The sequence below is a fragment of the Leptosomus discolor genome, chromosome 3, assembly GCF_034619465.1.
Source record: "Leptosomus discolor isolate bLepDis1 chromosome 3, bLepDis1.hap2, whole genome shotgun sequence".
NCBI lineage: Eukaryota > Metazoa > Chordata > Aves > Leptosomiformes > Leptosomidae > Leptosomus > Leptosomus discolor.
The window spans coordinates 63,923,573-63,948,396 of record NC_141393.1 but is presented as its reverse complement, the minus strand read 5'-3'; the positions used below and the strand labels follow the sequence as shown (position 1 = coordinate 63,948,396).

General features: G+C 38.5%; 1 protein-coding gene across 2 annotated transcripts in view; it reads right to left on the bottom strand.

Annotated features, from left to right (window-relative positions):
* Positions 1-15,754: 15,754 nt before the first annotated feature.
* The window catches only part of BRINP3 (BMP/retinoic acid inducible neural specific 3), a 210,256-nt gene continuing 201,186 nt past the window's right edge, over positions 15,755-24,824 (bottom strand). For both annotated transcript variants that reach the window (XM_086462715.1, XM_086462716.1), the window contains one exon: positions 15,755-16,871. In XM_086462715.1, the coding sequence (XP_086318841.1) occupies positions 15,755-16,871 (1,117 nt within the window). The remainder of the gene's footprint in view (positions 16,872-24,824) is intronic.

Below are 24,824 nucleotides of genomic sequence, written 5' to 3'. Positions count from 1 at the left end.
GATGGGGATATGTTTTGGATTTATCCTGCAAAAAATTTTGATAACATAGGGATGTTTTAGTTAGTTACAGAATCAAAGCCTTTTCTGTCTCACACCACACCACCAGTGAGTAGGCTGGGGGCGCACAAAAAGTTGGGAGGGACATGCAACTGGGACAGCTGACCCCAACTGACCAAATGGGTATTCCATAACATATGATGTCATGCTCACCATATAAAGCTGGGGGAAGAAGAAGGAAGGGTGTGGGAATGGGGATGGTCAGAGTGATGGTGTTCCTCTTCCGAAGTAACTGTTACTCATGATGGAGCCCTGCTTTCCTGGAGACGGCTGAACACCTGCCTGTCGTTGCAAAGTTGTGAATTAGTTCCTTGTTTTGCTTTGCTTGCATGTGTGGCTTTTGCTTTCCCTATTAAACTGCCTTTATCTCATCCCACGAGTTTTCTCACTTCTACCCTTCTCATTCTCTCCCCCATCCTGTTGTGGAGGGAGTGAGCAAGTGGCTGTGTGGCACCTAGTTGCTATCTGGGGTAAAACCACGACAAAAACAAAGACAAATTAAAAGAACAACTTCCACCCCCCTCCACCTCTCCCTTCTTCCCAGGCTCAACTTCACTCCTTCATTGCCAACTCCTATACCTCCTCCCTACCAAAGTGGTAAAGGGTGAATGGGGGGTTGCAGTCACTCCGTAACAGCTCCTCTCCGCAGCTCTTTCCTACTCCCATTTTTCCCTACTCTTCACCAGCTGCAGTCCTTCAGAGTAAACCTGTTCTGGTGTGGGGTCCTCTGCACAGGCCCCACTGTGATCTTTCCATGGGCTGCAGGGGAATTTTTGCACCAGTGCCTAGAGCACCTCCTCCCCTCCTTCTGTCACCTGGGTGTCGCAGCGCTGCTTCTCACACTTCTTCCTCACTCTCAGGTTATTTTCAAAACAGTAATATGGTAGAGTTTCATTAACAAATGAAATAGTTTTTCTGTGGTGCAGATTAGATGGTCCATTAATACAATAATTAATTCTATTTAAGGTTCTGTCCTAATTAGCACAAAGTATATATGAACTAAGACAAAATTTTGGATAAGTTGAATAAAGAGTTTACTCTTCTCCAAAAACAACATCTTCTTCTCAAGGAGCCAAGAACATTGTAGCATGTAAAAAAAAAAAAAAAAAAAAAAAAAAAAAAATTAAAGTTCATCCAAGGATAGAAAGAGATTTTTGATTAGTTGTGAGCTTCCAAGTTAAAAAAAACCCAACACAATAATCAGACATATATTAGCATAAATTACATATACTTAGCATAATAACAAAACCAACAAGGATCTGAACCTCAGAATCAGGCTTTAAAACACATGAGACTCCATTGTAAATTTGAGGACTTGGACTAGTTTAGTTATTGGTTTTGATTTTTCACCACGGACTTTCAGCCACAGCTATCAGCTGCATTCAGAGCAAGGACAGTAAGAAGATTTTTATCTGCCACAGAAACAGGAAACATTATGTATCAGAAACTTTGATGGCTTTGGCAGCTTGGAAAATTTCAGATTTTTTTTTAGCTTGAGCCCTGTATGGAACATGCCATTTGAATGGCTATTCCCCACTATATTCCCATTATATTATTAGCTATGTCTAGCCAGGCTTGAGGACTAGAAACTTTTTGTGGGTGCATAATGAAGACTAACTGAATGACAGCTTCCCAGGACCTGGAATTTAAAACATAAATCAGGTATCATCAGACTTACAGTAAAATCCATGAGCTGGCAAAACATCTGTGCTTCCTAAATAAGTCGGTTCAGCCTGCCTGCTAACCGGTAGAATATATATCTGCTATAGGGAAATGGAAAAAAAAAATAATCAAAATCAAACAAATAAACAAAGATACAATAATAGCTAATCAAAATAGTGATTTGATTTGTATGATCTGTTTTGCAAAATGTTAATTCATTCCCTTAAATAAACAGCAAGTAAAAATCACCCTCCCTCAAGTCACAAATTAGCCAAAGCATTCATAGATCACTCTTGATCACTCTTGATAATAGGCTTTTTCCACGGAGTCCATTTCACCCAATGTGCCAAGTGCAGCTCCTTGCGCTCAGCTTAATGCATTTAATAAAACTTAATGAAACATTTGTAAACTTAATGAAGCACTCTGGAAATGAAAAGAAAGGCAAGCCAATGCCTTTTTAAATGGAAACTAGGCCATCATACTAGTACCACTGAAATATCTGAAATTGTGCTAAGTTTTTAATGTGTACTTTGGGGTTAATAGGGTAGACCGGAGTATCATTGAAAATCCTGATCCAGTATTTTTTTTTTATTAGCATTTCTGAAATCTTCAGTCAGATACAGGTATTTACATTGCATTGTGTATTCTTAGTGATTTTCTAGACAAGTAGGAAGTGTAACTCTGCAATAAGGTATTGTTGATTGTAGTAACAGGCAACAAACTGTGTTGAGTTGGCAAATCCTTATCAGGCTTTCTCTGTCTGAACTTTTCTTGACTTGCTGGCAGTAGCTTTGATTTTACTCAGTTTAGCTGTAACAATTTTTTTTTCCTAGTAACCAAGTAGTTATGGATAATTTGGTTTTCTTTTACTTATCTTTCTGTGATACAACCAGAGTTTTTATATAAATAGTATTAAGAAGTAGTTATTTTGTGTAGCAGAACACAACTTGAACATAACGATGTAGTGTGGAGGATTACAGACTCAGTATGACAGTGGAAGCCTTGAGACATGGGGACACAGGCTAGAGTGTAAAGGAGGCCAGCAAAGGATAATTAGAGATGGGGCACAGGCTTGTCACGGGACAATTCACCTACAGTGAACTAAAAAACCAAAGACCTGGAGTTGGACAAAATTAGATTAGAGAGAACAAATCCAAATATCTAACCTATGCAAAATGGTCTACATGCATTGAATCCACATGAACTTTCACACCAGTGAAGGAAGAGCAAGGTGCATAAGTTTGATAGAAAACATGAAAATACCAAACATGTCCCAGGGGGGTGGGGTGGAAAATCACATCCTATTCCTTCCAGCAAAGGAATTGAGATGCTGATAACTTGCTGTACCTCCCTCCACATACATTTGCCTGAAGCCAAATATTAAGTTTAGCTATTATTATTGTTATTATTTTCTGTGTAGTAGTATTTTACTCTTTATTTTTGTTCTAATAATTTGATCTGAACTAATATTAATTCTCTGATCATTCTGTTAAGGTTTTAAATATGCTGATAACAAATTCTTTGCTTTACATGTAACGTGTGTTTGTTGTCTATAACAAGATTTTGAATGTTATCAAAAGCAACTAATAATTATTATGTGCTGGTTATCCCTTGCCCTTTCCTCTGGAGCTGTCTGAGCAATGAAGTACTTCCTTGTCTGGGAAAGTAATTTTTTAACAAAATTTTTTTCTGGTGGGAGGAGGAAGAAAATAAATCTCTGTCCTTTTGTACATGTTAGTATATGCACCTTTTTAACATCATGGCCTTTTAGATACATGTATAAAGATAGAGTGCTGATTCTTCAGAAGAGAGATTCAAACTGATGTGGTTTAGAGCACAAAATAGTAAGGTTTTCTACCATCTTGGATTCCGTGGGAAGGCTTCACTGACCAAGATGAGTCTATATAAAAGTTCTCTAGCTTACTTTACTGGGCCAAAGGAACAGTCTTTACAGAGTACAGGCTTTGTAACATAAGTTTTTGAAAGTCAAGGCAACAGGCTGTCTGTAAAAGCAGAAAAAAGTTCAAAATTTCCTTCTGATTATCAGGCTGAATGTCTGCCCTCTTTCTAGGAATAGGTGGGAGGGAAATCACCCATCAGTATTATAAAGATTTTAGCTCCATATTCTCATCCAAGGTGTAGATTGAACAGACCTTAAAATATCAGATACTGTCAAATGAATTTGTAGCTGTTTTGATCCACTGCTGCACATACTTCCATTGACTTTTCTGCAGCCCAGGACTGAAACCAATACTTTATATTCACAAATGGTGGATCATGACTCTTTCTTCTGTGCCCTAAATTCTTCATAAAGTAATACATGCAACTTCTGGACTGCAGACTGATTTTTTAGTAAACAGATAGGCAGAACAGATTTGTGTTCTTTGAGAAAGACATCTGAATTATTTTCTTTTAATCCAAAGATAAAGACATGGATTTCATTGGGATACACAAAAAACTTTGATTTTTGTTTGGGTTTTGAGGTCTTTGGTATTTAAGGTTTGTACACAAAGTGAATACTTCAAGTAGGATTCAGCTTTATCTTTGTGTCCTTATGTTAAGATTTAGAATGTATCAGTCTTTGTCCACACTTAAGCTTTCAGCTCATTCTCTTCAGCCAGTGTACTTTGACCAAGAGTTAAGGCAAGCTGTGTGTTAGAGAGCAAAGGCATTATCCGAGGACTCGCATGTTGCTTGTCAAGGGTGCAGTAATGATTTGGCAATTTTTCAATTATTTTCTCAGATAACAAACCACTGTACTCTTTCCCTCAGTTCTGAAATTTTCTTGGAATGTCGGTATTTCCGCAATGTTCATACACTTGCTTTTTCCAGAAGCAGAAAGGTCTCTATACACGGACTTAATGAAACTGCGGTCTGGAGGAAGATGCCCACCTACAGCAAAGACAAAGTCCTGATTTTAGAAGCTGTTCCTTCTCATACAGGGGAAGAAGAGAATTTCTTCTGTAGAATTTTGTGATTTCCCAGGAAAACATGACTGTAGAGTAGGAAAAAAAAAAAAAATCACTGACCTATACTTTTTCTTCACGTTTTCTTCATATCAGCAGTGCTTTACACACAACAGGACCTTTTCAGAGTTCTTCCTACAAAATCTTCCAGAATTTTCTCTACAGAACTTAACTTTCTCACTGTGTTTTGCAATTGAGTGTTCCTTGTGAAATGTATCTTGCAACTGAAGCTAGTTAATCACAGAATTTGAATTAGAAGCTATTGTTCTGTGTTTCTTGTGTTCACAATACGAATGCACTAAGTGATAATTCATAATGTTGCATCACAGATCAATCCAATACTGACAGTACAAGTCAGACAGAGTCTATGAATATATTTCAACTTTAAAATTAGTTTTAAAAATGGTTTTGAGCATTTATAATATTGGACAAATTCATCTTGTAGTGTGGTCAGAAATGCCATAACAGAAGTGGCATATATGGCCGAGGCTGCAAGATTTAACTCCTTTAGCCTTATAGAAACAGAGAAAATCCTAGGTTGGGATCTCTGGAAGGGATGTCTGGAATTACCCGATACCACCTTCTTTTGAGACCAAGGCCAGCTTATCCAGGACCCTGACAAGGCAAGGTTTGATTCCATCACTTCTCTGCTCAATCCATTGCAATGTTTATTGTTGTCACAATCAAGATTTTTTTTCCTTATATTCCTATGGATTTTCCCCTAAAGCAACTTATGCCCATCACCTCTTTCCCTTTCATCTTGCATCCTGGTAGACAGAGTTCCTTTATCTTCTCTTATGCATCTTCTGTTGAAGAATCCTTTTCCTCCTGAGGCTGAACTCCAATTCTTTCAACTTCATTAAGTTTTCCAACCCTCTAATTGTCTTGGTGGCCCTCCACTGGACCACCTTCAGTTATTCAATGTCTCTTGAACTGGGAAGAATTGGACACAGTATTCCAGTCCTAACATATTAGTAGTCCCTTCTCTCTACTGTCTTTGATCTGTTGAGCAAGAGCTGTTGGCCCAATTGTCTCTTCCAGAAGAGGAGAAACTATTTCATTTCTCTCCACGATCCATTGCCAGGACCCCATGTCTCTTCTCCATTTGGGTTTTTTTTTTTTTTTCTTCCCCCCATATGAGGGGAGAGAAGCTATCTTGGTGCTATGGATGCCAAGATTTGAAGATGTCTTGACCTAAGAATTACTGCCATCCCCCTGCCTGAGCCTTATTTTTGGCCATCTTATTCTGCACCCTGAGGCCTCAGACCTTGTCCTTTCAGCATCACTGCCAGCACCCTACTAATTTCCTGCTCAGCTTCCCATATATAGCATAAATCAGTGACTTCCTCCTGCATCCCTCTATCTCACAGCTCAGTGACTGAAAGCACACCTCCCACAGACAACGTCCACCCCCGTCTCAGCTCCTGGGGAAGCACCAGGCACTGGCTGACACCCATCACTTGAATGGCTATGCTCATCTTCCCTCAGCAGCTCACCTGGGTTGATGCCTCTTAATATACAAAGAACAGCTCAGAGGGTTGCTGCAGGAGCACATTCTGTATGGTGTCACCACAGTCAGAAATGATCACCAATTTTCCTAACAGAATATTAGCGCAGACTTAACTATCTCAAAGCAGCTTATGCTGTCTCTTTGGCAGCCCCTATTTGCAGCACACCAGGTCACTGTGTTCCATAAGTGCCAGTTAAATACTAACTAGGATCCAGGCTGTCTTTGTTTAGCCCATACCCGGAGCTAAACTATAGCAGTTATTCTACCACCTGATGACCCTTCCCCAGTTGAGAAGGGGAATTGGGAAATGGAAAGGAGATCCAAAGGTTGAAACAAATACAGATTTAATGAAATAACAGAACAAATAAAGGATACAATGCTATACTCAGCCTAGAATGTCTGGCCATCATAGTCCTCAGGAGCAGGAGGGAGAAGGAAAGAAAGAGGAGGGAGAAGGAAAGAAAGAGGAGGGAGAAGCAAAGAAAGAGGAGGGAGAAGCAAAGAAAGAGGAGGGAGAAGCAAAGAAAGAGGAGGGAGAAGGAACCCAAGAAGGAACACCAGCCAGAACTCTCCCTTCCTCAGCAAACCTCCCCCCTTTATAATGATCATAACACTATGGTACGGACTATACATGTTAGCTAGCTCAGGTCAGCTGCCCTGGCTGACTCAAAACTGCTAATGGCCTGCCTACCACAGCTGGCCGATGATTCTATCCCAGCCAACCCAGGACACAGGCACAGGTGCTTTCCCCTACCAGGAGGTAATTTCTTGCAAGACCCCAAACACCTCCCAAGTGAAGTGCAATTACCTAGCAAGTGCCATTGCTGGTTTCCTAGTAAGTAGAAGCTGGTCACAGATGCCTTCTGCTGTATCTAATTGATAGTATATGATGTCTTGCACAGTATAGCCTTACATTGTGAATTAGTGATAATTTTTTAAGGAGAAAGATCTCATTCGTACCCCAGCAATAAACTTCTTAAGCTGAAGGGGCTTCATTCACAGCCTTTTGCCTGTTTTCTAGTTGCCTTCTGCCTGCTAGCACAGATATTGGAGAAGCAGATATCCAAGACCTGATACTTATTTGAGCATATTTAGATTCAAATTTTGGACTAACTTCCAAAATTGTTTTAGCAGAAAAGTTTTTCATTACTGTGAATGTGCAATAAGATCTTGAATAAGATTAAGTGGGGCTGTAGCAATGCAGATACTTCATCCCATATTTTATAAAAACAAATCTCATTTGCAGTTGTCTAGGCAAGGTATAAAAAGGGCCTATTTATGGTTTTATCCAGGTCCAACAGGCTTGTTTCATGTCATCAGATTCATCCTTATGCTTCCTGACTTACATGTGCATCACTTGAAGCATGCCTAGCTCAGACTAGTGATCTATGAGGCAGGCTGAGCTCCCTCAGTTTAATTTGATTTAGGAATATTTCCCAGAACTTACCAGGGGAAACCCAGTTATAAATCAAAACATCATATTTCATAAGAAGATTTTACATTTTCTTCTAATGTTTTAAAAATATTTCCTTACGGCCTGATTCTGCAGTAGTCTTCACATTAAGCTACAAGACACCTTGCTTAAATTCAGTGCATTGAGTAAGGAAGCTTCATGCATGATTACATGGTGGCTAAATGTGGCCCATAATGACTTCTTACTGCCTTTTTTTTTTTTTTTCCTTTTTTTCCCCTAGTCTCTTACTTATATTGCAGATTTTTGCAGGGAAGGGTCCTAGGCTCAACAGTGTTGGCAATAAAAGTCTTAGGACTTGTGCCCATTTTTATGCATGGCTTGCTTATTCACACTGTCCAACATTATACATCTAATCTAGGTTAGGAGCCTGGGATCTTTGGATAGCTGATGGACAGGGGTAGGCTATTGATTAAGATGTCTGAATTTCCCTTCAGAGCTTCATTGCAAATAGATGAAGCCTACGCCCGTATCTTAAAACCCTAATCTTAGATACCTTAAGTTTTACCAGATGAATGCCTGCATGTAAGTATGGATGGCTTCAGCAATCTGAAACAGGTATTACCTTATATCAGTGCAGCAAAGAGCTTGCTTACAAAGCAAATTCAGCTTCTCATAATTGCTTGTTCCTAGACTGCTTAGCTGGAAATGGCATCTATTAACCTTAAAGTTAAGTATCTGGACTTGCAGGAGGATTAATGCTCAATGTATCTGAGCTCTTTATAGAATATCTGTCCTAAAAGACACTAAAAGTTGCCTCTTAAAGAAAAAGTAACTAGGCAAGTATGTGTGTGTGTATAATCCAGCTACTTTAGTAAATAGTCACATTAAAACTTTCAATTGTATCTGGGATTAACTGAAGTGATAGAATTACTCCAATGTGTAAGAGAGTATGGCAGGTTTTACACTGCTTTTCCTGATGAAGGAAAAAATTTGCCACCAGTCTGTTCAATTTAACCTATGACTTATTAGAAATAACATTGATATTTTCAATGTAAGAGAGTTGCATTTGTTCATTTTCATAGAATCATAGAATCATAGAATGCAATGGGCTGGAAGGGACCCCCAAAGGTCATCTAGTCCAACCCCCCTGCAGTGAGCAGGGACATCTTTAGCTAGATCAGGCTGCCCAGAGCCCCATCAAGCCTGATCTTGAATGTCTCCAGGGATGGGGCCTCCACCACCTCTCTGGGCAAACTGTTCCAGTGCTTTACCACCCTTATGGTAAAGAACTTCTTCCTAATATCCAATCTAAATCTTCCCATTTCTAGTTTAAAACCATTGTCCCTCATCGTATCGCTATGTGCCCTTGTAACAGTTCCTCCCTATCTTTCCTGTAGTCCCCCTTTAAGTACTGGAAGGCCACTATAAGTTCTCCCCAGAGTCTTCTCTCCTCCTGGCTGAACAACCCCAACTCTCTCAGCCTGTCCTCATAGGGGAGGTGCTCCAGCCCCCTGAGCATCTTCGTGACCCTCCTCTGGACCCACTCCAACAGGTCCACGTCTTTCTTGTATTGAGGCTCCAGAGCTAGATGCAGTACTGCAGGTGCGGTCTCACCAGAGCAGAGGGAGAGAATCAACTCTCTTGATCTGATGGACACACTTCTCTTGACACAGCCCAGGATGCAATTGACCTTCTGGGCTGCAAGCACGTATTGTTGGCGCATATCCAGCTTTTCATCCACTAATACCCCCAAGTCCTTCTTGGCAGGGCTGCTCTCTAATTTTGCTCTCTTAAACTGTTAAAGCTGAGAAATATTACATGAAAATAAATGCTTGGTAGTTTTCCATGTTTATAACAAAGTTCTGGTTGGCTAGAGACTTCAATGTTTTCAGTGGTCCAGGTAAAACTTTTAACTAAGAAATTCTATTTTCTATGTTGACAAGTCAACATTTCAAAATGCTTAACAGCTAACTTTATAGATCCATATATAAAAAAATAGCTGTGATGCTATCTGATGTCCTGCTGTTGAACAAGAATTTCCATATCTAATGCTGTCAAATTAGTCCCCTCGAGAAATACTGATTTTGGTAGTGGACAGCAATAGAGCAATTAAATTCATAGAATGTCAGTAGAACAAAACTAGCTTAAAAAAAAAGTAATTTTCAGATCACTGATACACTGTAGATTTACTGTCTAGTCTATGGCATGTCTTTTAAAAACACACTTATATGCATCAAAGAAATTTATGTTCTTACTAAATGATGTGATAAATTTTTTACGCTGTTAGAATAGAATATGAACTACTGTCAGCTTCTCCAAACAGAATTGATTGAATAAATTTTATTCATTGAGCAAAACATGCACATCATGTATCACCTTTGATCGGCTTCTGGAAATTGTCTTAACTACATTTTATTAGTTTTGGGTTGTGGTTTTTTTGTTTGTTTAATGGGGAGGAAGGACTTCCTTTGAAAATTTATAATTATATGCAAGACATACAGTTATTTAAAATTATTTGGAAATCTAACTCACATGACAATAATTTTCTCTCATGTTACAGTGCCTTAATTTTGTAGGCAAAGGAGTTGTGTCCTAACACATAACTAATATACTGAATAACTGAAGTGGAGGGGGTGGGGGGAGCTCAATAAAAAGTACACATAAAAGAAGATTAAAATATTGACCTAATATCACCTTTTGTTGTTCTCTTATGTATGTTAAATGCTTAAATTTTCTTCCCTTATGACAGAGAGCAAAAGACGTAAGATAAAATTTTGTGTATTTAAAACTAATTATGGTCAATCTTCTTCTTCAACACTCGTGCTAAACAATTGCACCTAATCTTTGCATTTCTGGTCTTCTGTTGCATTTATCCCTATTGTATCTAAATGCTCTCAAAGTGAGTTACACACCTGTGATGAGGTCCCAAAGGGACTTCAAAGATTCTTTGTTCTTCCCCCTTCCCCACAGAAGAATCGTAGTTTGATATGCACATACTTAGCTTTGGTTTAATCATCTTCTTCTCTTTCCCCTTTCATGTCAGCTGAGAAATGCCAAAAACCCTTTTTTAAAAAATAGAAAGCTCTTGTAATGTGTTTGAAAGGTGGTCACACTCTGGATTAGAACCTCTCAAGGGTGTATTGTTTTCAGAGTAAAAAACAGGTGGTTTTACCCTCTATTCTGTTTGCTGTATGTTGAAGAGGAGATCATAGGTAGATACGCAATAACTAGTGCAGCTGTGTCCTGAGAACAGATAACCCTGCATCAGCTCTTGTTACTACCATTGCCATTTAGCTGTATTTCTCTGTCATATATGCATATGTTGGACTAAAATGTGCCGTAAAATAAAGAGGAATATGTGTGTTGACAAGAGATACTGACAGTTTTATATGCACATTACCATCTAAGAAATAATCTGTGGAGAAGGAAAAATTTTCACCATTCCTCAAAGGTAAAACTGCTTCCTTAATCATAATTCACACCTTATTGTTGTTGGCTTGACAAAGAGAGAAAGAAATTATGACTCCTGCTTCTCCACACGAACTCACTCCTAAAGCAGTGTAGTCTGTGGTGTGGCCACTCTGCCAAATGCTGTGAACCCAGAACGTCTCAGAAAGCCATATACTCTGAACTATGGATACTTTGACATTATATACACTGTGCCTCAGGGTTATAGCTTGCTTCAGGAGTGCTATCTGTATGCAGAAGAACATTAGATTACTATGCCACATCTAGAATAGATTTCTTGCTTAGAATACGAAGCTGAGTGAACAGACCGAATGTCAGTCATGCATCCCTATAAACTGCCTGTGCTGTAAGTCTCAATCAACTGTGTATGGCAATAATAACACCATACTAGCTGTGGTGTCACGGTCTCTTCGTGTCATTGATTCTCACGAAAAAGGAGACATGACACTTCTTGTTACTAAGAAGTTACCATTTTAACTACAATGGGACATAAGGGCTCGCTTTCACTTGTTGAAAAGCCTAGTAAAATGAGAACCTGGTTCCTTCCCTCTCTCCAGTTTTTCCTGGCTTCCTGCTTGTACTCCAGCTGTCTTGACAGGAACCCCTTTTGCACCATCTAGAGGGTGCTCCCTTTCATAAGGGTGAGTGTGGTAGCTTAAGCTATAGTTCAGATTCTCTCATCTGTCAAAGAAGCAATAGCTGCTGAATTGTTAAAGACTGATCTTTCACTATATCACATTTACCTATTTTCTGTTGCAGATTTATTGCTAACCTGGACTCAAAACTTTAGATGTAGCTCATTAGAGCAGTGATGTGGGTGTTGGGTCACTTTTCTTCCTTGGTGCTCTGCTGTTTTGCTTTGTACCTGGAATATGTGCTGTATTTTCAAGCAAATGACTTTTCAAAAATTGTAGTAGCCTTCTTCATGTCTTTATCCCCTCTCCTGCTTAAGATGCACCTGGCTGCTTACTCAGCCTGGGAAAAAATTACTTCTCTTGGCTTTTGCCTCTTTACCAACTTGAAGTATCTGCTGAATAAGCAATTTCACAATAAATGCAGTCAGCATATGCATACTTTCAGAAACAAAGACTCTTCCTTCAAATATTTGTACAGATATAACTGTTCTGTGGAAAGGGAAGAAACAACCTGAAATGCAACTACACCTCTCCCCACATTCAGTAACTAAAATTTGAACACATTTTCTTTCTGCCTCCATTTTTTCAGTAAGAAAATAGAGAAATTAAAGTTTATTAATCTTCATGATATTTTTAATATGATTCAATTCAGCCTCTGTATTCTGAGTTGTGTCACCCAGAGGTTTAGATCACTCTGGCAAACCTAATTCTGTTTTCTAGGCAGTGATAAGGTAGCCTATCCTTATTACGGTTTGTTCCTGCAGTAGAACTTCTAGACATTAGTTTGGCTGCCAGACTTCAGACATGATCTGTATTTTATTTGCTTGGAAAATAGTGTCATAAGAGCTTTTTATCAGATAATAGTTGCCTTTGCTTAAGCAGGAAGGTTACTACGTTATAATTACTATCTACCTGGTTATTATAACTATAGTCAGTAAAGTTTGTTCCGAATATTGTTTTAGGTTGTCATGGTACATTTCCATATATTGCTATAATTTACTTGGGGTTTTTTCAGTTTATAATGGCAAGTAATAACAGCATTGGTGAATACAAAGGGAAATGGACAGCAAAAAAACCAGTCAGAATCTGATGTACAGCATACACTAAAAATCATCTGCAATGTCCAGGTGGAAATGAGCGTACATAGGTGGAGCCACAGTTCTTTCTTCCCCACAATTTTGTTCATGTCTTATTACAAAATTTTCTTATGGAGCAGGTCCTTGGCTGTTTTGACTTATACAGACTTCTGAATTTTTTTACATATCCTGAAGTTCTTTTTAAGAACACAGAAAGATTTCAGTTGGAAAAGTATCAAAAGGAAAATATTGTTGGCTCCTGTTTGTATGTTGAGAACTAGATAAATCCTGTGAATGTTTTTTTTTTTCACTACTCACTTTTTTTTCCTTTTTATATTTATCTTTTATGGAATCTAATTTTGGTAAAATAGAAACCCTCACTATTCCAAGATCCCGCAGGTTCCAAAATCCAAAACTAGTCCATGGCTAGTAGACTAAGAAAGTTGTATTATACTTTTAATTTGGCACAAAGATGCAGTTATGACAGTCCAGTCAAATCACTTTATGTGTTATATAATAATTAAATGATGTCTTACTGAAACCTCTTTTGGCTTCTTATTTGTACATTCTATTGTGTACATATTTGGACACAGTGAAGAACTTTCCATCTTGGCAGAGAAAGGTATTTTTAAAAAAAAAAAAAGCAACAAAACCAACAAAGGTCATGAGGAACTATTTTAGGAAGGAGCATGAAAGAGTGGAAAAAAACCCCTCAGCTCATTTACTGTGACATATAAGTATTTTTCCCTAGTGAAGGGATAACATAAGCAAATGCTTTATTTATCATTGCCCCACATTTCTATTGTAACTTTAACTTGCTATGAAGAGGATTTTTTTTTGCTTTTTGTTCATTTTATAACATAATAGTTTTTTGCTTATTTAAAAAGACTATATAAGGTATTGTGTAGTAAAATCAAACTATCTAATCCTATAATTTATTACAGTTGCCAAGGACATAACAAAGGAAAGACTTGTAGATGAAAATAGGAATAGTAAGAATCTTAACTGAGAACATCTTACCGATGCAAGAGCAAGCCAAAAGTTTGACACATAGAAGAGGTGCTGAGATACATTATTTATCAGCAAAAGAAAGCTGTAAGTAGAAAACAAACAGGAATTCATCTAGAGGTTGATTACAAGAGAAAAATGCTAATTTTAGTTCTGGGAGGCTTCCTAGTATAGAAGGTCTGAGGAAGTACCTGAAAGTGTGGTGGTGAAATAGTAATCCTTACAAATATTTGGTGAAATCAAACAAGACAAGAATCACTACAGAAAAGAAGATTTTCCTTGGCAGTAGGCTGAAGTGTTTCTGGCCTCGCATATTATTTTGCTCACTGTATTTATGAAGCATTGCATTTCTGCTGCTGCTGTGGTCTAGCTGAAAATGAAGTGAGGAGTGTACCTTAAATTCAGATTTAGGCTACAATTCAGAATCAAATTGTGATATAACTAAATGGAAATTAATAAAATTGAATTTAACTGAAATTAATTGAAGTCTAGTTGAATTAAAATTGTATACGAACTAAATATGGGGGTTTTTCTTTCTGTGCTTGCACATAAAATGGCAGTTTTATATGTAATTCCCATTTAAAAAAAACAAGTTGGCTTTTACATCAATGACACAGATTCAGACTTAATGTAAGGAGGTGCTACTAAAGACTTTGTATCAATTTCATTCAATTTACCCTGTGTTTACTAACAGAGACTTCTGACACCCCAGCCATTTGTTCTCTTCTCTTTCAAGAGGTAGCGAAACCTTCTTGAGAGTCCAAAATTCTGCCATCTTAGATGTATTTCTTCTGCTGGAATGTGTAGAATACCAAAGAACGTAATTCTGATCCACAGTCATGCACATTTAACTAACTTCATTAATTGATAATGACATATTTATTTGCACTTTCAGCTTTATAACTAGATTTCAATAGCTGCCAGTTATCTGTAAAAGGGTGTATTTTTTTATTGTACCAGTGAAAAAAAGTATCCACATACTAAACAGTTGCATTGTCAGAGAAATTCTTTAAAATGAATTTGAATCTATCAGCATGGATGGTATTTAGGTAAATAGTTCAAACAGGTAATTCTAGATAAACATAATAGTGTGTGTATTTGGGAGGAGGTAATGTATATCTGTGCTTATTTCTATAAATATGAAGGATGGCAGAGTCAAAAAGCACTTTGGCTGGAAAAAATTCTTTTGTAACATGAGTAATACCAGTTGCAAAGACAGCCTCTCACCTGTCCCCTGTTGAGCTCATGCAACCTTTCATTACTGTGCATCTCACAATACTAACCTCCTGTCCATCCTAAAAAAAAAAAATATTACCACTCTGGGAGTCTGTATGTTATGTTAAGCACCTTGAAATGGGCATGCCTTAGGAAAGTCTCAGGTGTAGCAAGTAAAGCACCACTACAGTTACCTCTTCAGCTCAGCATGAATATTTAGATCCACATCCTAAGAATAAGATATTCTATGGCTTTGACTCTTCTAAAGTTTCTGTTAAAATCTTGAGTAATTATCTTCTCTTTACCTACGTCTCCTGTGTTCAATACACACAAAAGTGCATCAAGGTTACTACTTTTGTGTAAGAAAAAAAATCCCACAGCATTTCTTTTTAATAACTGTTCAGCTACAAAATTTTATTGGTATCCTTCTATGTTCCTTCTAGAGGATGTAATGCACAAAAGCATTGCCACGGAACATATAAAATTACAAATGAAATTTATTGTAAAAAGTAGAATGTCTTCTAGACAGGTGTCAGTATTTATTTCATTCATAAACCAAAACTGCAGGTATAATATATTCATTGTCAGCGAGTTCATGTGTGTAAATTGCCATCCAACAGTATTGACTGATATAAGACAGATATTGAAAAGACAATTTAAATTTACTCTTCCAAACATTAACTGTTCCACAAAAGCACTGTAAAAACTCCTTCAAAGTTTTGTGTTGTGCTTCACATTTATGGTTAACTACATAATTTGGTTGTGTCATAATCCACTGTGTTTGGCAATTTGGCATTAAAGGCCTGCAAAGCAGATTGAATCCTCACCACTTCACTGGTAGACAGTTTGAGTCTATGACGGAGCAAGCAAGAGAAGAGGTCTAGACGACGTTGACCAGGTGGAGAGAGTTTATTTACACGATCTCGTATCTCTAACAACTGCAAGAGTGCTGAGTCCTGTGATCCCTGAGTATAGGGGTAGTCCAGCTGCAAAATCAAGTCTCGAATTGCTTCTGGGTCGAAATGCATGCTGTAGCCAAACACTTGTATGTTATTGATTTTCATGTAGCCCAGATTTCTTGAGGGATCAATAAATTCCAGGGGTTCATAGTAGATGCTTTCATTGCCATTTGGACCATTTGACTTTATTCGACTCCTTAAATAGATGTGTACAGTTTCAAAAAATGTCTTCCACTTATTTCCCAGAGTCAGCGTCCAGTTATAACACTGAAGGGGTAAGTCCAGTTTAGTCCGCTCCCAGTCAGGGAAATTATTTTCATTCACAGGCATAAACCAGCTCTCAGAGTGGCTGCCCCCAAAAGGGTTGACGTAAACAGCAAGAACGGGCTCTAAGGTGCTGTTTTTAGTTAGGCAAATTTGAAGAGAGAGGCCCAGTATCATATGGACCAGGCTAGACTTGTACTTGTTACTCTTAAGAGTAAGGAGCATCCGTTTGCGCCAAGAAGGATCAAACCAGCTGTTGAGGCGCATGTCATTGCTGATGAAAATGGCATGGACCTCAATTCTCCTGTCTGTCTTCTGCAATAAATACTTCATTTCCAGGTCCTGAAGATCAGTCTCGAACCCAATGTAGTGCTCTGTTGATTCTGCCACTTCAGGTTTGCAAAGCCCTTGGCTCAGCATATAGCCGGCATTGCAGCTCCCACAGCGGGTGCGATTGTCAGGCGCACAGCTCAAGCAAGCAGAGCCATCTCCAACTGTGCAGGGAAGGAACCCATGGCAGGAAACCTGGTCATTAGGGCAGGTGCATGTGTGAGTCTCTTCAGAAAAGCTTCCCAGGAGGCCATTTTCATTGCAGTAGAGAAAGGACTGGATGCGGTTGAGCCAAAAGTTGGAAGATCTGCAATGTTAAAATAACTTCTTTTAACACAGAGACCTGCACATAATGAATACAACCTTTTTATTTTTTATCAGAAAGAGAAAAAATTAAGCTGTTTTTAGTATTAGATTAAGGCACTAATGTCAGATGACAACATCTTCTGTCAGATAAATACGTGTATATATTGCCTTTTAACAATGCAAAATCATAAAAGAAAGGTTTCCTTATAAACTCACAGGCACAATGGGAACATTTATTTCATGTATTTGCTGTATCTGTATCTCTGTCAAGGAAGCCTGATAAACAGCAATTTTTCTGAAACTGTCTTCAGATTAGCATCTTGAAATCCTATGCAATTGATGTTATTTTTCCTCATATTATTTGATTAGAGAGGTGCTTCGTATGTATCTAAACATGTATAACTGTACCATCTCTCTATTTAATTATGAAGGTTTTTGTAAGTTTGCAAGCTTTCTTGTTACTGGCTGGATCTGCTTTGGTATAAACAGTGAGCCAAAATGCTTTCCTGGAACAGCAAATAGCACCCTGCACACCACTAAAATAGATTGTCTTAATTCTTCAGGTGACTTCCAGCACAACAATATCCCTACAGGAAGTCATGCATGAGCATGCTATGTTTACTCTTCACCTTTGGAGATTAAATTAAAAGATCACTTTAATGTTCTTCTTGTCATCTCACCTTGATTTCATTAGAAGCAACAGTTAATGTCCTACATCACACTGGGAAAATAGATACTGAAACCAATAGTTTAGGCTGATGACTCACAGTCACTAGAAGAATCACAGAATGTTAGGGGTTGGAAGGGATCTCCAAAGATCATCTAGTCCAATCCCCCTGCCAGAGCAGGACCACATAGAGTAGATCACCAGGAATGTGTCCAGGTGGGTTCTGAATGTCTCCAGAGAAGGAGACTCCACAGCCTCTCTGGGCAGCCTGTTCCACTGCTCTGTCACCCTCATAGTGAAAAAGTTTTTCCTTATGTTTATGTGGAACCTCCTATGCTCCAGCTTGCACCCTTTGTCCTATCATTGGACAAAGAAGAGCCTGGATCCATCCTCCTGACACTCACTCTTTACATATTTATAAACATTAATGAGGTCACCTCTCAGTCTCCTCTTCTCCAAGCTAAAGAGACCCAGCTCCCTCAGCCTTTCATCATAAGGGAGATGTTCCACCCCCTTAATCATCTTTGTGGCTCTGCGCTGGACTCTTTCAAGCAGTTCCCTGTCCTTCTTGAACTGAGGGGCCCAGAACTGCACATGATATTCCAGATGCGGTCTCACCAGGGCAGAGTAGAGGGGGAAGAGAACCTCTCTCAACCTACTGACCACACCCCTTCTAATACACCCCAGGATGCCATTGGCCTTCTTGGCCATGAGGGCACATCACTGGCTCATGGTCATCCTGTTGTCCACCATGACCCCCAGGTCCCTTTCCCCTACGCTACCCTCTAACAGCTCAGTCCCCAACCTAGACTGGTACATGGGGTTGTTCTTTCCCAGATGCAAGACTCTACACTTGCCCTCGTTGTATTTCATTGAATTTCTCCCCACCCAACTCTCCAGCCTGTCCAGGTCTCTCTGAATGGCAGCGCAGCCTTCTGGTGCGTCAGCCACACCTCCCAGTTTTGTGTCATCAGCAAACTTGCTGACAGCGCACTCTGTTCCCTCATCCAGGTCATTGTCCCAGTACCGACCCCTGAGGGACTCCACTAGATACAGGCTTCCAACTAGCTTCTGTCCCATTGACCACAACTCTCTGACTTCTTTCCTTCAACCAATTCACAATTCACCTCACTACCTGTTCATCCAGACCACACTTCCTCAGTTTAGCTGCAAGGATGCTGTGGGAGACCATGTCAAATGCTTTACTGAAATAAAGATAAACCACACCCACTACACTACCATCATCTATCCACGTGGTTATGTTTTCATAAAAGGCTATCAGGTTGGTCAGACATGACTTTCCCTTGGTAAAACCATGTTGGCTACTCCTAATGACCCTCTTATCCTTGATATGCCTAGAAACAGCACCGAGGATAAGTTATACCATCACCTTTCCAGGGATGGAGGTGAGGCTGACTAGTCTGTAGACTCTCTTCTTCCACTTGAGTTTGCCCATTAGTTCCCTGTTTAACCATACGGGTCTCCTGGCTCCCTTTCTTGATTTCCTACCCACTGGGATGCTCTGATCTTGAGCTTGGAAAAAGTGGTCCTTGAATATAAACCATCTACCTTGGGCCCCTTTACCTTCTAGTACCCTGTCCCATGGGATTTCCCCTAGCAATTACTTGAAAAGGCTAAAGTTGGCCCTACTGAAGTCCAGGGTTGTGATCCTTGGTATTCTGTTCCTACCACGCAAGATCAAGAAATACAATGGGAACAATGGAGTTACACAGAAATAGTCAATAGTCTGTATTTTTCAGTTCTTAATAATCCTAGCAATGCACATTTAAAATAACTTGTTTTGGCTGCCACAGAGTCAGATCCATTGTTACCACATGAATGGCAATGGTTGTACAATTTCTCCCCTTTCCGTTGCATTGTTTCAAAAAGAAAATGCAAGAGTCTTATGTGGGAGCGTAGCTCGCTGAAAACAGGCATGGAATGCTAGAGGGCCTGCACAGGGAAAACTCTGTTGAACAGTTTGTCTAAACTAATATAGTAGGCCTCAAGGACGCTTCGACCTTGAGGGTCAGAATAGAAGAATTAGAAGCTAACATCCGTATGAGGCAGAATGCATTAGTATTAATAGTAAAGCGATAGTTAGAAGCAGATGACTGATGTATGTATAGCACAATTGGAGTTTATGAAAAACTGCAAGTCATGATGACTTCGGAAAATTATGCTATATAAGAAAGTGCATCTGCACAATAAAATGAGTTTCCTGATATAACTCATATTGAGTCTTTTGTGGATTCTCCAAACTCCCGTCTCCGCAGCCTTATTTATGGCTGACATACTTTTTAAGTCACATTTGAATGTCTCACGCATTGAATAGGTCAGAAAACTTTTGTTTGGTTGGTTTTTTAATAAAATAAATGCTAAAACTAAAACGTTATGACATCTCAAATTCTGACTCTTTAGAAACATGAAAATAATCAGTAAAATTACATTATTTTGTCACCAGTATACTCTGGTGACTCTGATGGGTTTTTTTCTCTTTTTTTGGTTGGGCATGGGAATCTTGGTTGTTTGGGGCTGGTATTTTCTAGAAGTATAAGTAAATATAATAACATCCATGATGCGAATGCCTTAACACCATCCTTCTTTGTTCTGATTTGAAAGTCAACATTAGGCGTAAATATCTTGGCGAGTTTATTCTTCCATTTCCTGATTAAAAATCATAATGTCCATTCTACAAGCAAGGTCAATGTCACAATATAAAAGATACTCCAAAACTGAATAGAACACTAAAGCTATTGCTCTCCCAAGTGGAATGGGAAGCTTCTGTGTACTTTGTCTGGATTGTTTTGACAGTAATGTGTACCTGCTGAGCTTGCCCTGGCAGCTTACAGGAACTGTAGTTCAGGTGTGTTATGACCTTTTTTCACATTATGGGATGAACTTTGCAGCCAGGCTATGTCACATGGTCTACCTTATTGCTATCAGCCCTATGATGCATCACAGCAACCAAAACAGAGAGGATCCTTGTCCAAAGGAGTGAAACTAACCACTCGAAGATCTCTCATTACAGATTTTTCCTAACTCTTTATAGCTCTCTGTATCTATTTAAGAACTGATACTGAGTTGCAAAATCTGCTGGATATAAGATATAGTATTCTTGGGTTTTTAACTCCTTTAGATCTTTGAGTTATGACATTTGCTTCACAATAGCCTTCATAAAGTTGTTACCTTACTTTGATTTGTTACCTGGGCAGATTTCAAGAACATGTAATTTATTTTTTAATCTCCAAGTTTTCTGCTTGTGCTGTTACTAACGGTTGGTATCACGTGACTAATGTGTCAAGGTTAAGTGCATTCAGCAGCTGATATTGATCAGGTTTGCAAATGTGAATTTTAGCATCCTCTTCCACTTCTCTTGTGAACAGAAGTCCATGCCTTTGGAATATTTTATTAGGAGTACATTTCCAGAAAACCTCATTTTGCATAGACCAATTCTGAGCTTAAAGCTATGGTTTTGAATTAATCTCAGTAAAGGATAAATACTTGAAGACTTACTAGAAAGATTTTCCATGTATCACAAAGTGTTACCCACAGAGACCCAAAATCTGCATGGCTCACTCACAAAACTTCAACTGTGCTATGTAGTTTGTAGCATCTAAGGATAAGTTTGCATTATATATTCTAGTCAGAAAAATCTAACGTTGCCCGAGCTGCAAAGTCAGAGCTACATGACTACATTAGTTTCTCAGCAGAGGTTAGGAGCTTGGATCTGGCATTGTGCTAGTATGGACAAGCAAGTTCTTTATGGCTTCGAGGTCAAGCATTTATTGTAGTTTGGTTCCGTTCTAGCTCAAATAAGAACAGCGTACTTCTACAACTTCATATTTTAAGGCGCTGGCCTCCTTCAGAGCCTATTGCCAGTAGAAGTAGGGTGGATCTCTAATACCTAGGGAGAAAAAGAACCTCTCCTCCTGGATAATGTATAAGCCATACAAGAGTTTGCTACTTTTCCTGCGCTCGTTACACAAGACCAATCAAGACCACTTAGCTGTATAACATCCTTCACAAGGACCTCAGCTACAGGTTGACAGAAAACTTCACACAAACAACTGACATTCCAACTCAGTAATTACTCCTATATTATGACATGCAGTTCTGAAAACATCATTAAATTTGAAAATAGTTCAAGGAAAACCAAAACATTGGTTAAATATCTTTCTGGACTTTTGAGGGATCAAGTTTTGTTTTTTCTCTTAGACAATTTTGCTGTTGCCTCCAGACAATGGTAGAGTGTTGAAAGACTTTTTGGAGATCGGTGCACTTAGCACGAGACAAACAAAATCTCACTTTTCTTCCAGGTAATTATTTTATTCACATAAGATTCAGTCAATGTCAGTTATTGCTTGATGCCATCCATCAAGAGGAACTACAGGCCTGTCAGTCTGACTTTGGTGTGTGACCTATCGTGTGTGACAATATCCCATAAATTTTCTCAATTCTTGACATTTACTGGGAAACAGGTAACTAATTATGGTTTAGTAACAGCTCCAGCTCCACCTTCTTACATTCAAACCTTTTCCTACCATACTACAAGAAGATCAGGCTGTTGTTGCTGAATGACGATACTCTTCTGTGGGTGAACCTTTGGTTGCATAGGATGCACTAAGCAGCTGGCTACCATGCTTTCAGCTAGAATATTTACAGGGTAAAGAAAGCCTACCGTATAATCTCACAAAGCATAAACAGACAAGCATGATAAAAAAATAGGACAATCCTATGGAAGTTAACATATCAGCTAACACTAGCCAGGGTTCTGATGAGAATCATCTTGATAAGAAATACAAATCTTGGTGGGTTTGGTAGCTGAAATAAATCTACATGAAGTTGCACTGCATTACCTCTTTATGAAATGCTCTCCAAGTCTTAATTCTAAAGTGTATTTTAAAAATTTTGTAATTTTTTTTTTGCTATGAAATAACTTTACTTTCAAAAAAACTCTAATTTATTTGAATAGTAGTTTAATACAAAACATGTGCTTACTCTTGTTCAATACACTGTAACATTAATCGTAAGAACAAAGCAGTATGGTCACCCTATATAATAGCTGTAGCAAGTATTTAATCATTATATGACACTTTTACCTCCTTCTCTGCCTCACTAAGTGCTTAACATCTGTTGTAGATCAGATGGCTCAGTAGCAGATGATGAGTACTCAGTGAGGCAGATGCTAAGTACAAAAATGAAAACAATTTAACAAGAAGTGTACAGGCAGCAAAATACCCATTACCTATTTTTCCCTCCTTTGGAGGCTGAGTCCAGTATAAATCTGTAAGACAGGAACATCAACACCAAATGCACTTACAAGCATGTCTAAAATAACAGAATAATAGGGGTTGGAAGGGACCTCTGGAAACGTCCTGCTCTTGATCTTGTGGGATCACCTCTTGCGAAGGACAAATAAGACTCCAAATACTTTGTTTCTGTGCTGTGATTCATAACAAGCATTAATTGCTACTAAATTTGATAATGGTCTCTATGTGAAAGCATTTTTCTTCTGGGAATCAGAGTAAAACTAACGACTATACAGTCAACAGGAGGCCAGTGAGTGATTAGAAGAATGAATGTTTTTAGTTTATTCAGCCTCACAAAATTGAAGCAGTACTATAACCACTGCTCAAATAAACATGCCTGAAATTATTTGACTATGGGTCATGTTGCAGGTATGTCAGTGACACTCTCAATGACAACTGCAAATCCTACTCAAAAAGATGATAAATAGGAGCAGTGCAGCTGTTTTCAGTTCACATCTTCCAGTTTCACAGCTGGCTTCACCCAAGCTGATCTAAAGGTCTGAGCTAGCTATGCGGACCACAGTGAAAACAAGGTAAGCATACTGTGAAGTAAAGAAGGAATATGATGCTTTTCTAAACATACATAAAAGAAAGAAAAGCCTCTGCCTAGAGGGATGCCTTTGCTAAAAATCCCCTTTTACCATAAACAGAAAGGATATTAATTAGCTATGAAATTTTTATGGAAATATTTCCATATGCTAAAATTGCTTCCAGCACAGAAGTGGATGGGCTAACTAAAGGAATTTAGTTCAGTGTGAGACTCCTCTATGGTAGCTATACTACAGGAAAGGGAATGGATAAACCAGGAGGTTGATTCTGGGATTAACAGCAGTCTAAACTGAATCTACATTGATTTATGGAAGTAAAATACCTTGTTCTCCCCTGATAAGCACATTTAAGGAGAATATTTGCAGATACTCCAGCCCTTATGCTACCATTCTGCAGCTGTTCCCTGCTTCCCCCCCTCCTTCCCCCTTCTTAAGGCTGGTAATCTATCATTTAAAACCAATAATGCGTGTCATTTAAGTTCCAGGTAGTCTTTGTATTATGAGAAGTAGAGGAATTAAGCTCCTATATTAAATTATATAAACCTGATGCACCTCATAAAACAAAACTGCCATGAGTTACATGATATTCCAGATTAAGAAATATTTTGATATGAAAATATTTAATGTTACAGAGAATGTTTCTAGTTAGCCCATTATGAATTGATTTACAAAGACTTGTAGCTTTAACTACACTAAAGTTGCAACCTTTCTCATATAGAAGCTTTTCTAGTATGAAACTTTTCCACTACACACACCAAAGAATGGCTGTAGAAAAACCATTTTAAGATAACATACGTACAATTTTTTACACGGTTATAATCATAATGACCATTGTGCTATATTAAAATAGGAATCAAACTGCTTTGTAGGCCAGCTATTTATTTAAAAAGGTTGAAATCACAGACAAGCTTTGAGAGCTTTACTAAATAATGATACATAGTGCATCAGGGACAAAGGAAATACCAGTCGATTAACGGTGTCAAAAGCAGAATGAAAGGAATCAGAAGTGTTAGGAAAAATAAGGGTTTTCATGTAGAGGAGGAAGAAAGATGCCACACACAAAACAGAACCAACAAAAAAAACCCCTAAAAAAAACCATGCAGACTTCTTGAAGCCACTCGTCTTTTACGTATCTATGTATGTTTGTAGTGTTGGACATGTGAAAAACTCATCTTGGGCCACAGATTATCCACTAATTCAGTGGAATTTTAGGTAACTTTTCCAGATGTATATTAAAGTGTAATTATAAAAAAATTATGCAGTTGTGTAAAGCTTATCTAGATGCTTCAGTGACAGTCAGATTAATATGCCACTTTAACATTAGAAAAATAACAATCAAGATTAATGTAACATAATCAGCATTTTGTGTGTGTGTGTGTGAAGGAAAAACAAGGAAGTGTCATAAAATTGGACAGACTGAAAGTCAA